The following is a 16,625-nucleotide window of genomic DNA, read 5'->3' on the forward strand; positions in this document are numbered from 1 at the left end:
TTAATTACAAGGTTCTAGAGCCTCATAATACCAAAAGCAAAAAAAAATATTAAAAATCAAAAGTTGTTTTGCGCAGGTATTAGGACAACCTCAAATTTGTGCAATATATTGTACAAAGGTCCGCAAAGGAGTAAAAGCACTCAAGAATACTCAATAAGTATTTCTCTAAGTTTGACGGAATAAAACTTTTATTTCATTGAAAAGGAACTTATGTACATATGTACAAAATAAATTATTTTAATTCAGATATGTTGGAATGAATATTTTATATCTTTTTAAGTATCTTTAGCTAAGTTTCTCCACGAGAAAAGAATGATATAAAGAAATTTAGAAAATTTTCAGATACAATTACAGTATAAAGTACAAACGACCCGTTTTAAATAAACCTCCCCTGTTTTTCTGTCTTCAGTAGATCAATAAATCAAAAATCTACCCTTTACTGCAATAACAGCACACAAACTTTGGAAAAACTACGGCAAGAACCACCCTGATTGCCTTTTCAACTGCAACTTTTACGGACGCTTGTACAATATATTGTAAAAGACACACGATAACTCGAGAAAAATTGAGATATCTCAACGAAATTTGGTATGTAGGTTGCCCTTTATCCAAGGTAGGTTGGTACTGAAATCGGTCTTTAACCACGCCCACTTTCCATATAACGGTATTTTCGAAAAATGCAAAAACTGCGATATTTCAGTAAATATTAGATGCAAATTGTTGAAAATTTTTATGTGGAGTATAATTGTGGTAAAAAATAATATTGTTATGAAATTTTTGGAAAATGGGCGTGACTCCACCCACTTATGATGAAATGCTGTATCTCAGTAGCCGCTTAACCAATCTTTCCAAACTCGGTACGAGCCTTGCCTATGGACTAGCTAAGAAATCTGTTGCAAATCTTTGAAATCGGGCAATAACCACACCGACCTGCCATATAACGGTAATTTACAGAAACACGAAAAGTGCCATAAATCAGTAACTACTGGAGCTAAGTCACTTAAAATCGATGATTGCAATAACCACTTAGCAGAAAATTATAATATTATAAATTTTTGGATAATGGGCATGGCGCCTCCCACTTATGACAACAAATGTGTATCTCGGCAACCGATTTATCAATTTCTACCAAACTCGGTGCACTTAATAACCCTGGGTCGGAAAAGAAATTCGTTAAAAATTATTCAAATCGTACTAAAATTACACCCGGTTCCTATATTACGGTAAATTTCAGAAATACGAAAACTGCGATATCTCAATAACTGAGGACACTAAATTACTCCAAGTTAATAGTTACAGCAACCTCCTAACAATAAATAAGACTGCTATAGACTTTTAGGAATTGGGCGTGGCACCGCCCACTTTATGACTACAAAGGTGTACCTCGGTAACTTCTTAATCGATTTGTACCTAACAGGTTCAATTTTATCATTAAGTCTAACTCTGCATAGTATCGAAAACGTTTTAAATCCCCTACTTATCATTCAAAGGTAGTTCAGATAAAGATGAAACGACGATATTTGATACCTGCGCCGGGTATATAAAGTTCGGTTTCGCCCGAACCTCTACTTTTTACTTGTTTGTACAGTAAATTACCACCACTTGCATGTCACTGGAATTTTATAAAATGGCCTATTTTTAAATTCAATTCTAAAAATGTTTTTGAAACGTTTTCGATTTTGAAATTTACGTAAACTATTCGGGACAGTCCAAAACTTCATAAAGTTTAATTTGTTTTCAAAAATGTTAATACGATTTTTAGTAGCACGCTTCCAATGTTACAAATAATTAGATGTACAGTATATGGTACAAATACACGGAAAGGGATATATATCTTAGCCTTTAATTTCGCTTAGACATTTATTTTCACAATTTTTTCCACTTTTTTTAAAACTACTTATGCCGGTACATGAAAGCTTTAATAGGCCATCGAATAAAAATACGAACTAGCTTTTGCAAATCCATGCTTCCATCAAGTTGGTAGAAGTCACTGGAAAAACATAGGCTTATTTTAACCATGGAATGAAATGGGTAGAAATATTTAGAAGAACACAGGATCGTACGACGTCTTCCGCAGCTGACCAGCAAAGAAGCGAAAGATAAGCATCGGATTTGGAGCTAGAGAGGATTGGGACCACCTGAGAGGTAACACCTTTCCTTTAAAAAAATAATTATAGAAATCGGTTAATGTGGTCCAAACATACATAAAAAATAAAATTAAAATAAAATCTAAAAAAATATTCCTACGAATTGATAACCTTCTCCTTTGTTTGAAGCAGAGCTGGACACTTTATGATTACGATTGAATTTTGATTACTTAGGATTACGATTATTGTAATTGTAATCCTTAAATTTTTCAGAATAACGATTACTGTAATTGTAATTATAACATGCTTGATTGCGAATAATTTAATTGTAATCCTTAAAATTTGACAATTACGACTACTGTAGTTGTAATCGTACTTTTTATGATTACGATTATAGCAATCGTAATCCTAAAAATTTCAGGATTACAATTACCGTAATTGTAATCATGAAAATGAGGATTATGATTACAGTAGTCGTAATCGTTAAATTTTTAGGATTACAATTAAAGTAATCGCAATCATGCAATTCATGATTACTATTACAGTAATAAAGAAATTAGTTTTGTTTAGAGCAAATATTATTTGTATAGACTAAAATGGATTTAAATTATGCATTCGCATATTTATTTGAAATTGGTGTAATATTCTACACAGACTCGTGGTCACAGTATTTCCAACAAAGTTTGATTTTGAATCGCTGTCCACCTTGATGTTGTCACACAAAGGGGAGGGACCTACAGTTTTACGCCGACCCGAAAAGCGATTGCATTTTTAGGAAAAGCTGTTTTTCATGACAGAAACACATTTGGAGGAAGCGACCGCTATTTGAAAAAAAGTTCTTTTTTTTTTTTTTTTTTTTTTTGTTGTTGAGTTGAACAGGGCTTGAATACAGGCGCACACTGCTAACCACTGCGGCCGCTGTGTAACTGTATTATTTCAACTTTAAATCAATTTTACATACTTTTCGGTGAAAGTTTGGCTCATTTACATAACTACAAAACCTCTATAGAATATCAGAAAATGGCAATCAGCTTTTTCTTGATTACGATTACGTTAATTGTAATCATAATATTTTTACGATTACAATTAAAGTATTCGTAATCATAATTTTAATGATTACAATTACTGTACTTTTAATCTTAAAATTTTTAGGATTACAATTACTGTATTTATAATCATGTTTTCCATGATTTCGATTACAGTAATCATAATCCCTTAATTTTTAAGATTACAATTATTATAATCATAATGGTAACATTTAGGATTACAATTAAAGTAATCGTAATCGTATATAATTTAAGGATTACAATTACGCAATCGTAATTCAAATGTAATCGTAATCAAAAATTACCCAGATCTGGGGGAAAATACCACTGCCACTTTTCAAAACGCTTCATTTCATGAATTCGCAAATTATGCATAAAATTATGCATTTAAATTTAAGCAAAATTGCTTAAGTTTTTCCTGCGTGTTAAAATGTTAAACTTTTCTTCGTTTTGCTAAATATTTTTATCTAAATAGTCAGAAAGGATAATTTTCCTCAAAAATTCATAGTCAGAAGAGTTACCATTTCAATATATTTTTTACATTTATTTTAGGGAGACTGTCATCCAGATCCCACATAGAGTTCCAGCAATTGTTGCTCTACGCAATTCCTGATCTGCGGTCGTCGCATTTTCAAACCTCCTAGTGTACTTCTGGCATGAAATCGCTTCTGATAAAACCCATTTGCCGTTCGGAGGCGACCTTTAGGTCCCTTCATTTGCATTACAAGATCAACACACACATTATGGATAACATGATGCCAAAGTCGTTTTTTGCATGCATTCAAAAAACTAGCGAAGGGACAGATAACTATTATAGGAATATGTATAGAAAGCCTGACAGAATGTGTAATAGTTTTCGAATTTAGCAACTGTTAGGCCCGATTTGAGATGGCCTACTTAAGTAAAGATTGTTGATTGATTTCCACTATTCATTTTCAGATCATACATTTAGTCTGCACTTAATTGGCCAATTTTGCTATTTAAATATGAGATACATATGCAGCCCTGTGTTTATACCAAACAACCAAGATTGATTGGTAGGTTGTTTAATCAATCCCACCAAATCCTTCCTAAAAGAATCAGGTATTCAGCAAAAAATGTAAACAAACAAGCCAATGCAACAACAATTTCAAGGAATAAGCAGCAGTGCTGCCAATTGTTTGGCATATTTAAACAAAGTTGATCTGAATCCCAACGAAATCTAAATGGCATTTAGACAACAATCTATAATCAAACTTAAGTTCGGTTTAAATATCCATTTGAAATTGGCCCTTAGACTATACAATCCTTACTTTTGACGACAAAACTCAGCCTTAGAGAGCCCTTACTTACTGACTTGCTTACTTTTTATTTCTATTACCAAGCTCAGGATGAAACAAACAGTAACTCCAAGCATTTTCGTTTTAATAAGACCTGTTAAATAAGTTGCTTAATTTTAATGGGATTTGTTCAACTTTTTGAAAGACTTTGTTAAACTTTATTTTCGGGCGCGGCAGCACTGAAACGTAGTAATAGCTTCCCGTAACGTATACGCCCAGTAGCACCATACACAGTCATCTAACACGTTTACACGCACGCCTTAAATTAAAAGCCATAGTATTTAAAAGTCATTAAATATTGACATTTAAGATTTTTACACAGTATTCTTTAATAATAATAATAATAATAGATTTGCGCTTACACATATGTTAGTGTTTGGCCGAGCTTCTCCTCCGACTTGTAGCGTGCGCCTTGATGTTGTCACACAAAGCGGAGGGGCCTACAGTTTTACGCCGACTCCGAACGGCGATTGTATTTTTATGAGAAGCTGTTTTTCATGGCAGAAATACACTCGGAGGTTTGCCATTGCCTGCCGAGGGACGACCGCTGTTAAGAAAAAACCTTTTTTCTATACTTTTTGCGATGTTGCTTTGACCAGGGCTTGAACCCAGGCGTAGCGGAGTGGTAGCGCGCACTGCTTACCACAACACCACAGCGGCCGACGTAGTATTCTTTATGCACATATTTATATACTACTTTCTTCATGTATGTATATAACATTTTTATAATGAATTTCTAGTACGCCAATAAAAATTATAAAAATGGAATTTTAGTTTCGCAAATCATAGTCATCTTTTATTTATTATAATTTTTTCCTTTCGTGGCACACTAGTTTTATTACATTAGATTTGTTCGTTTTGGCAAGAAGAATAAGTTACAAAAAATTCAAAATTTAAAAAATTACAAAATGCTGCAATTTTTTTTAAATTTCGTGTGAACCTTTGAAATTGAAAATTACTCAAAGATATTTAAAAACACAATCAGGATTTTTTCGAGTGACAATGGAATTTTAGTTTCGCAAATCATAGTCATCTTTTACTCATTGTAATTTTTTCATTTCTTGGTTAGCTCAGTGGTTAGCGTTGCCAAATTCGCGCATTGATGATGTGGGTTCAATTATTGTTGAAGTCTAAAAAAAGAAGTCAGATTACGAGATATGGCAATATCCGAAGTCGCAACAATAACTGTTTTGTTGCTTTTCCATTTTTTCTAACAAACAAGTCGTGGGAAAAAGCCCAATAACATTGTTAAAAGTAAAAAGTTCACACTTTAAACAATGTTTATGTGAGGTGTTGCTAACACATAACGGATTAAAGTTATTGCATTTTGATATGTTGGTTGAAGTTAAGTTTCCACATGTTTATGGAAGGAATTACGCCTTCAGTACAGCCGAGGACAGAACTGTCCTTACTTCTTTTATTTTAAGTTCGAACTTCGTTTTCGCATTTGCATGAATCTCTTTAAATAGCTTTGTTACACTGATGTTTACGTAATGAAAAAAGAAGAAATTTTGCAATTCTCTATTAATGAACCGAATCGTGCCGGCACAGTCACGTACATACATTTACATAAATACACGCGTACGAATATGCTTAAAAGCTTTCACTCTTTAACCTGCTCACAATAAGACGTAGCACCTCTAACCAATATGTAAATAACTGATTTTACTCAACAATACTAACAAAAACAACAATACACAGCACGAAAGGCATTTGTGAAAGAGAAGAAAAAGGTGAACCTATGGAAATCTGCTGCTGATTCTGTTTACGATGTTTCCAATCTAAGTAACAAAGTTTCGGACAGATACTGATTAAGAATACCTGATGCACAGCAGGCGACCAACAGCTAACAGTAATAGAATTTTTGTGGCAAGGCGATGAGGAGAGTGAGGACGAACTGAATGCATACATATGTATAAAAGTTATAACTAAGCAGTTGAATGGAAGCGAAGTTGAGTGAAAAATGTTTTAGGATGTGGCAGGAGAAATGTGGAGGGAGAAAAGTTAAATCTTTGTAAACACTTGTTTTCGATGGGAAAATGGAGAATTATGATAGATGGCCTTCGGCATTTTGCATTCTACTTACATTTTACACGCAGCGGTAGCTGGTTGCTGACAGTTTCACCCTCGTCGTTGATGGCGCTGCAAGCATAATTTCCTGCATAGTGTTTAGTAATTTTTTGTAGCACCAAACTCTGATTGGAGCGAATGACGCGCGCCGAGGTGTTGTGTTCGAGGTGAATGTTCTTGAAAAATTCAGAAAAAAATTGTTAAGTTTAGTTTTTTTTTGTTAGTACGGAACTCACGATAAAGCAGATTACGTATATTTATACATACATAAGTACTTATGTACTTAGGTAGAATGGTATTTACATGTGCATACATATACGGCGATTCCATATTAACTATATGATGCTATTCCGCGTGATGGCCTTTGATTTAGCTCAAATATTTCACACGGCCTGATTTCATACTTCAACTAACAGAAATGGACTTAATTTTTTTTTTTTAACTATGTGCGTTAAAAATATCAACAAAACATGCTATATATATACACCAGGTGAATTACACCCCTATGCTGTAATCCGAATGTTTGTAGTTACGAATTCGTAGCTCCGTTCCGAAAATTCGAAAATTGGTATGCTGTTATCCGACCGTAACTATCAGCGGCACTGCCTGCTAAAAACGTGAAATTCGAAATTTTTAATCAGCTGCTTTGGCAGAAACAAATCAAAATAAATATAATCGCAAGTTAATAGTGAAATTAAAAAAATTAGATCAACCATTATTTGAAAAGACTTATCCTTAATTAAGTAAAATACAGAGGAGTCAGTGCACTTTTGCCCCAGGAGGAAGAACAGCTAACAGTTGCATTAATATACAAAGGAGATGGCTAGAAGATTGTTCTGATCCATTTAACTTAAACGATAAAATATAAGCTTGCTTCCTTTTAAGGGCCTACATTTCACTAGATATTGTGCCGCTTTAATTCTTGCGCTTAAATTCTTCCCAAAATTCCACAACATCCCCTTTAGCTCCTTTTACAAAGCTTCGACCAATGTCCGGTCTTTCGCTCATGCATTCCACCAATTTTTCGTATTGCGAGCGATTTGTTGTGATCTTCGACCTGATAATTTTGTAAACATTTAATAAATTGTTTTTCTATTCACACTTCAACTTACATACATATTTATGCGTTAACACACTTTATTTTATTGATATTTTAAAACAATTTGCTTCGCTCCGACACGAACGACAGCTACGTCGGATTCAGGCATACTAACATTACGAATTTCGAAGATGACCCACGAATTTCGAAATTACGATACGAAAACTCGGATTTCAGCATACCAATTTTACGATTCGTAGCAAAATCGTATCTACGACGGATTACTGCATAAGGGTGGTAGTTAACGAAACTCTTTATAAATTCGCTATTTCTTGCGTGAATTACAAAAGTTGAGTATCATTGGAAAAGCAATTAATCAGACTTTCTATCTGTGATTTTTAATTTTTTAAATTACGATCCATATTTATATATACTCCCACTTAATTTGACCAAATTATATTCAGCAAAAATACTCAAAAAAAATCCTAACCAATAACATTTTTTCCGAGATCTAATCTCCAAATTTCGAACTTATACATTTTTGAAGTTTCTCCAGAAAGTGAAAGCAGAAAATTGTTTCTCGGTCGAGCTCAAATGCAAGATAATTACTTCACAAAAGGCACATCCACGAAAACCGCTTTACAATCTTTTTTTGGGTTGGTTGAATAGAGCTTATATGATAAGGAATATGCTTTTGTAGACATAGAACGCGCCTTCAGCAACATCAGTGCAAGCGCCATTATGGGTGCCTCAGAAGATTTTGGTGTTGACCCTAACGTGGCTGCTCTGTTCGAAACTTTACTCGTCATACCGAAGATAACGGCTAGGTTAGGCAACACTACATTAAGGTATCCATAGGCAACCCTCAGGAAGGCGTTCTCTTCCCCCTTCTCTGGGCTCCTTGCTACTGACTCTATAGGAAAATGCCTACATACCCATTATGGGCATTCTGCGCGCTAATACGTCAATGATTAGAAACTGGACAGAGAGTAAGGGACTCGGAATAAACCCCGATAAAACTGAAGTAATTGTCTTCACAAAGAAACATAGGCTCAAATGGGAAAATGTATCCCCGCTAGTTTTCAAAGTTGTGGAGATTACTTTGAAGGAGAATTTTAAATATATAGGACTCATATTAGATAGGAAGCTTACGTGGAAACCTAATACAAAGGAAAAAGTTAAGAAGGCCAACGTTGCATTATACACATGCAAATAAGCTGGGGATTAACGTCCCGTATTATATATTGCCTTTGCGATTCTTCAGTATCAACTCCAAAAACAAGTTTCCTAAACTTTCTAAGTAAGGTCCAAAGAGCAGCGTTTTTGTGAATGTCGGGTACTTTAAAGACCATCCCAAACAAAGTGCTAGCAGTACTAACCAATTTTCCTGCAGTAACTTTGTTAGGAAACCACGTGGAAGCATCGACGGTTCGGTCACGCTTCTTTACTTCACACTATGGGTAGCTCTTTAAGACAAACAAGACCATAGAGAAAGGAGGGAACTCAATTTTTACATGGATGGATCTAAGCTAGCCAACAGAGTTGGCTACGGAGTTTTTTCTAAATAAATATGACTGGAATTATCCGTCCGTATTCCGGACCACTGCAGAGTTCAGAGTGTAGAGAGAAGTCAGGCAGAAGAATCAAATTCATGGCGTGACGAAGGCTGTGGTTAATATCTTCTCGGATAGCCCGGCTGCCATCAAATCAATGAACGCGGTAATGCTAAGATCAAAGATTGCACAGGGATTCCTGGCAGCTCTAACTGATATACTGAGGCCAATAGTTCATGGTTAGTCGAGGACAACTGTACAACAACTAGGCTAATATGGCCGCATAGAGACGACATTTCGAACTTCATGCCTCGTGTAACCGGTCACCTACCTGCTAAATAAAGAAGGTAGGATGCTTATCAGAAGAATATTTTAACTAATATAAGAAAGGACCTAGGCCTCAATTTGACATAAAATATTTTTAATTAATTGAAAACTATTGGCAATTTGTGCATCGCTCCTACTACCACTGACGCACAAATGCAAAAATGTAGAAAAATAAGAGGAGTGGTCATGATTTGTTTAAACTTTACTCCTACAAAGATTTTTTAACGGTGATTTTAAAATTGGAATCGGGTTTTGTGCACGCGGTATATACCAATTTTCAAAAATCCGAATTATTAAAAGAGAAAGAAATAGTGAAGTGAGATATAAGCAATTTTTTTGACCCATCTTGGCTTTTTATCGATATTTACCTCGCCCTTAATTAAAAAAAAAAAAAAATTTTTATTTGTAGATCTATTTCTCTCAGTTTTAATATGAAATTAGTAAATTAGCAAAATTTTAACCAAATCAAAGGTAATGGCGCAAAGTCTTGCTACTTGTTTAATTTGGAAGCCGTTTATACATATTTATGTGTTTGTATAATAAATATAGATAATAACAACTGTTACTCTCAGTCTTGCCAGCAGAGTATGTGGAGAATTTTCATTTATTCAAAGTGCTTTCGGTCGGTGGTAAAATATTTACGGAAATTCTCAATGGTTTGAGGGTATTCCCAATTGCAGCAAACTAAAAGATAGATGAACATGCACGCATACGTACTTACACACATACATATATTTACATATATATACAAACACATTTTGCTACCTTAATATAGAAAGGCCCTATCACACAACGTCGCTGAAATATAAAAAGTCGTAACTAACTAAAATTCCAATATTCACTTTTTGACTGCTTATAATGCATTTCAACGAATTATAAGTCCCCACATCGTTTTACGCAATAACAAATTTTGGTTAGTTACGGTCTTTTTTGCGATTTAGCGATAATTTGAGATAGTGCCTTTACACATTAAGGTAACGATCAACATAACTATGTATCTATACATGTGAACGAAATATACACACTTGGTAAGTCGGAGACAGCCCCAAAGCGCAGTCTATGAGCGCAGTGCTATCCACGTCACTACCCAAGCTTTGTGTTATTTTAGCTGTGCGTATTTAAACATGTACAGATATATGCATATGTACGTAGGAGCTTCCGTCATTCTTGTCCCCAACAACTTAAATCTGCTTTTGCCTGAGATCTATACTCAGACGATTTAATAAACTGTCTCCTAGCTATTATCCCATTTCCGGTATCACGCATAAAAGCGTGGAAATACCTAAATAGTTACATACTTATACATATATACATATATATATATATATCTGCGACGGTTTAATTTGTCTGCATGAATGTATGCACATGTACACAGTGGTGGATACAGGGGAGGGGCGATGGGGGCGATCCCTCCCACCCAGAGCTGGAAAAAAATTTCGGTTAAATATATTAAACAAATTAAAACAAATTTTTTTTATAATCTTCAATCATAATCGTTTTTTAGGCTTGCACAAGATTATTTATAGAATAAGAAAGCATGTAAATCTCTTAAATTAAAAAATACAACAATGGGTATGCAAATACTATGAATTTATAGACCTTGTCATAACTTTACGGCATTTACATTTTGACAAGATTTGACCATTTGTATTAATATTTTTTAATTTTCATTATTTATTTAAAAAAATATAGTACAATCTTTAACAAAAACCTTATAAATCCAAGCTTGAATCTCTGTGCAACGTTCTAAAAAATTAACAAACTTTCGTAAAAACTTCGAACTTTTATTTAAGGAACTTTTTAATTCGATTTTTATGAAATATTTTGAGGCAGCAGTTGTTTAGCCCATTCAATTTTACTGCAAGTTTAAAGTAACTGTTTTTTGGCTTTTTTTTTTGTTTTGTTTGTTGGCCATGTTAGCCATTTTAGTTCATACAAAACATTTGCGACAATTTTTTTGTTATATGGAGAAAATGAGCAACATCTTCCACGAAAAAAATTCCCAAAAATCAATGGTACTTGAAATCGAGCTACAGAACTGCATACTCAACGTGTTTCTAAAAAACTAAATTAAATTATTAATTAAAAAGCTCGAAATTTTTACAAAGTTTGTTGATTTCTTTTTTAATTTTGCACAAAGATTGAAACTTGGACTTATATGGTTTCTGTTAAAAATATGCTATACCTTTAAAAAAACAATAATTAAAATTAAAAAATTTTAAAATAAATAGTGAAATATTGCCAATATGTGAGTGTCGTAAAGTTATGATAAGAACTATATGTATGCATGTCGAATCAAACTTTTCGATACTACTTATTGTCTATTTCCGCAGCGAATGTAGAAAATTTCAGACTCAACTGGGTAACCAGACATTCGTAGGGGGATAATAGCAAAATGCGTAGAAAAAGCGCTTACCGCTAAGAAATTATACTATTTGGACATTGTCCTTCCTCGGAGAGCGGATAGATGAAATTTTCGGGCTAATTATCGTGCATCTAGCGCCGAAGATTATTGTCCAAAGGTAATATTCATACCGCTATTGCATAATATTTAGATCGATCTCCGATAAAGATTGCCGAAATATAAATTACATAAACATTTTTGAGTTGAACTATTACTTTCATACATATTAAATTAGGGAATGTAATACGCTACAAAAAGACGCTATCAGTTTGGAGGGGAGTAGAAAGTGTGGTCAGAACGATGAACAAAAGAGGTAAACGAAAAGCCATTCCTAAAATCACCAGTAGCAGTTCTTGGTAAATGGGACAACGAATATGCTTTTCCGTTGATTAACAAACTTCTCCGCATTCTGACTACACTTCTAGCTAGTGAGGCTACTTCAGAAGGAAGTTACCCTTCACCGGTTAAAAACATGGTTCCATAGTACCATCAATGAAAAAAGACTGATAGGTCTGGCACTTTTACACGTACACTTAGGGGCAGTTTTTTCAGCGCACGGTCGTGGTTTAAACTTTATTTAAACGCCCGAGCTGGCTGCTTTAAACTAAGATTAGCCGATCTAATATCAGCCAGCTCTTCATTTTAAATTCAGTTTACGTAATATAAGTTTAAACTGCCTCTGAAACTGGCCCTTAGAAATTGACACTGAACGGATAATACAAAGATTTCCAAAATGAAACCGCAAAATTATGTTTGCAATTTATGATCAAAATTCCGAATAAGTTGTTAAGTTACTTAATTACATCCCTCATTTGACAAACGTTATAAGCAAAAAATAAGTATTTATGTAATATACACAAATATATACGGCTTTAATAAACCCAGAGCATAACTTTTTATCTTGTGCTTTTTTACAAAATAGTTTTATTGTCTTATTACATGGGGCTCTATAAATGGATCTTGCGCCACAACATGAAACTTACTTAAAGTAAAATTATATCACAAAACATTTTAATTCGGACTTCATAAAAATTACTAGAACCTCTATAAGTGTTAAAAATTAAAGGAGGGTTCAAGCCGGTTGGATGCTTGTAGGTCATATAGCTTCGATCAGTCACTCCGCTGTGAATCAAGTTAGATGCCTGTAATTTAACATTATTCGACAAGTCGATTCCAATCGCCCCTCCCCAAACAAAATCCTGTATCCGCCATTGCATGTACATAGGTGTGCATTGGGGTTATGTGCATTCTCCGCACTCATACTTATAACAAATTACTTACATTATGTAACCACAAGAGCTTCCGCCATTGAGGATTCGATTGTACGTGACACTCAAAATATACATCATCTCCTTCCTTTATATCATCGGGTGTGAGTGTAGACCCCAGTCGCAGCGTTACCAAAGGCGGATCTGTATACGGTTAAGTCATTAACCGAGGAAAAAGAAGAAAATGGTGGAATATAATTTATATATGCATGTATGGATAAAGTGCTATGAAATAGATTTTAAAATTAATGAAATTAATTACAAAGATATTTTCAGTCGATTTAACTCTATCTTACGAAGATCGACTCATTCGAACTAGTTCGATACGAAGGCAGTTTGATAATTCAGTGAGTTTTTGAGTTGCAACTATGGATACAACTGCCATTTTTGAATGGGCTCGAGGACCACAGTGATCTGAGCAGTGGTCATTTGTGGCCAGCAAAGAGCCAGCCCTACGCATTCTGCATAATATTAGTGGAAACTAAACATCAAATTAAGTACCAAATTTACCTAAAAGCAGTGATTAAAAAACTGTCGCCTACCCAAATTCATATTTGCATATACATACATATGTACATAACCATTTCTCACATTAGAATGTGTATGTGGTGTGAGAAATTCAGTTTGTAAGGGAGGTGACACGCCCCTTGATATATCGAAATTGCTTTTCTTCTATTATCATCCTTGGATAGTTGGAGTCGACGCCGAAAATTTCAAAAATATCGATACAGCTGTTCACGAGTTTTTCGAACAAAAAAAAAAACGGTTTTCAAAATCTATATTAGTAAAGAAAACAAATGAAATACGCTTTTTAATTAAACGTATCCTATGAAAAGATGTTTATGAACAATATTTTAAATAATTCCAGATATTTGAAATTAATTTCAAGTATTTTCCAAAAAGTAGAAGCACTCAAACGTAAAATTTTTTTCTTTCATTTTTCAACATAAATAAATAAAAACCCAGTGTTTTTTTAATCACCATGGATAGATCGACGCGAAATTTAATTATATTTTATTTAATAAAAAGAAACTTGAAATCGGTTAGTATTTGGGCGCTCAAAATTGACTTGTCCACAGCAACCTTTTTTGTCTCATTGTGCGAGGCGAGCTAAATGATATGAGACATTATTTTTCATATCGGACACCAAATTGGGTGTCAGACTTTCGATTGGCTTCAATTTTTTCTATGGGTTCTATACACGAAATAAGTTAACAAGTGTTCGATGAATTCTATTTTCATTCTTTTTTCTTTGGAGATATGATCTGTCAAAATTTGAATTTTGTCGTGATTCTAACTAGCACTGGTTTTGCTATTTGTTCTCGAACCCACTTCCGAAGGAAACTTTCCTCTTTTATTTCCATTTTATTGCATATGTGAAACCTAACTATGAATGTATGCTATTTTGATCATTTGTTATCACACGTCACATACGAGCGTTTAAACCCATTTCACCCACTGCTTTTTTCAGAGCAACGCAACCGTCACTATATACATACATATGTAACTCTATTAACACTTTACTTACATACGACATTCAACTTCCACATTGTCTCCAAGTAGAGTCCATTAACATTGGGATTCTCAGCGCGACAAGTTATAGATTTGCCATCATCATCTGTGGTGGGCACAAAACTCAATTCCGAGCGTGTAACATTCTTTGAGATATCATCCTGAAAAAGAAGTAAAATAAATTTTAAATGCATGTCGAAAGCATCGATGAAAAATTGACTTGTTTTGCCGCATTTACTTTTTGCCAACAACTGGGTTAGACATGTTATTTAACGCCATTTGATTTATATGTTTCAACACTTAGGCAGCAAATTTATGTTCAACAATGGTGAAAGTAAGTAAAACGCCCACTGGATTTGCATGAGCCGTCAGAAGCATATTTATTGCACACAACAAAGATCTTTACATGGTATATATGTACATATCTACATGCCGCCGCATTTGCCGCTGGACATTTGTACGCAGACTGCTTGTAACATAAGTATCTATGCATGTATCAACATATCTAGATATCCGTTTGTACGTTTCACCACTTTACCAGCTACTGCACAATACATTTTGTAGTGAAATTTTCATTTCCGCTTTTAAATTGCTTATTGCAAATTACATAGCAAGTGCGCTAATAATATCACACAAGTAACAAGCAATACATTTACGCGAACCCACTCATTTTATTTCCGCCACCACACATGGTAGCGAGTAAACATAAATACGAGTACATATTAGGACACACACAGCCACTCATATGGAGGGGCATGGGGTGTATGAGTGTAGAACGCTGCTGCCGTACAAAGGCGGGAGTTCACTGAAAACATGGCCGCATAAACAACGCAAAATACACATTGCATGCCATTAATGGCACAATGAAAGCAAAACTGTTAAATAAGGTAAAGAAGACCGCGCCGCAATGTTCAAATTGTTGGCACACACACACGCATATGCACATACTTTATGTATGTATGTACATATCGAGGCCATGCATGGCGTAGCAGCAATCGAGCACATGTGCTCAAAACTAATTTAAAATCAACCTTTGTCTGAGCTATACATATCAAAGAAAAATTCCAAACAATACAGTAGACTCACAGAAAGATTAGTTCGAAAAAATTAATTTTTTAAATTTTAAAAAATTAATTTACTCTTACGGTGGGGGAGTAAAATTCACTCAATTTACTCAGCGCTATCACGCGGACATTCATTCTTTTTATTTTTGGATTTGTATTAGTGTTTGTTTTCAACTATATTTTTTATCTCTATCTTTATCTTCATTTCTGTCTTTATCGCTATCGTTATCTTTATCTTTATATTCACAATGCCCATGTCTCGTTTTCTGCTTCTGTTTCTCTATATCTTCCTCTTTTTATTCCCTCCAACCAGTGGCCTTAAATGCTCAAGGCAATGGTTTCCTTTCTCCGAAGCTGCCTAAGAAATTTCACTTCAAAAACGAACCTCAATGGTTCCACTAAATAACAAAACTCATCGCGTCTTTGCGCTTTTACGAGAGTTAAAGCCGAAACTTCCAACAAACTTATTAAGATTAATCACAGGATAGCTGATCGTTTTCAGTTGAGAATACACTTGACGTTATACGTGTTTTCCTTCGTAGATAATGCCACGAGATTTGAAACACCGCGAGCCTATCAGCTAATGCCATTTCCCGAGAGTTCCTCAAAGCTTATTATAAAGCGCGAAGCTAGCTGGACAGCCAAGTAGAAAGTGTTCAGGTTATTCCACATCATCATCATCCAGGAAACTGCGGTAGTATGGATCAGATAGGGTTTTTCGTCCAACTGTGTGAATTCCGATCGAACAATGACTTCTTTCTTAAGATTAAGACCATAACGGAAATCTAAAATACTATGATTTTAGGGTGAGCAACCGGAATACCCAGGCCCGTCTGGTTAGTGTCCTCGGCAAGAACAAGACTGGCAACACCACTATGCAAGAAATACAATGGATGGGAAAGGTAAGGAAAGGACAGAATCTGGTCTAAACAAAAT

The 16,625-nt window shown here is 34.6% G+C and overlaps 1 protein-coding gene across 5 annotated transcripts in view; it reads right to left on the minus strand.

Annotated features, from left to right (window-relative positions):
* The window catches only part of LOC118735355 (neural cell adhesion molecule 1-A), a 233,164-nt gene that overhangs the window by 56,335 nt on the left and 160,204 nt on the right, over nt 1-16,625 (minus strand). For all 5 annotated transcript variants that reach the window (XM_036465061.1, XM_036465064.1, XM_036465063.1 and 2 more), the window contains exons 9-11: nt 14,642-14,786; nt 13,127-13,257; nt 6,539-6,698 (exon numbers count right to left, since the gene is read on the minus strand). In XM_036465061.1, the coding sequence (XP_036320954.1) occupies nt 6,539-6,698; nt 13,127-13,257; nt 14,642-14,786 (436 nt within the window). The remainder of the gene's footprint in view (nt 1-6,538; nt 6,699-13,126; nt 13,258-14,641; nt 14,787-16,625) is intronic.

This window comes from Rhagoletis pomonella, unplaced genomic scaffold, assembly GCF_013731165.1.
Source record: "Rhagoletis pomonella isolate Grant_MI unplaced genomic scaffold, Rhpom_1.0 Rhpom_scaffold_00003, whole genome shotgun sequence".
Lineage (NCBI taxonomy): Eukaryota > Metazoa > Arthropoda > Insecta > Diptera > Tephritidae > Rhagoletis > Rhagoletis pomonella.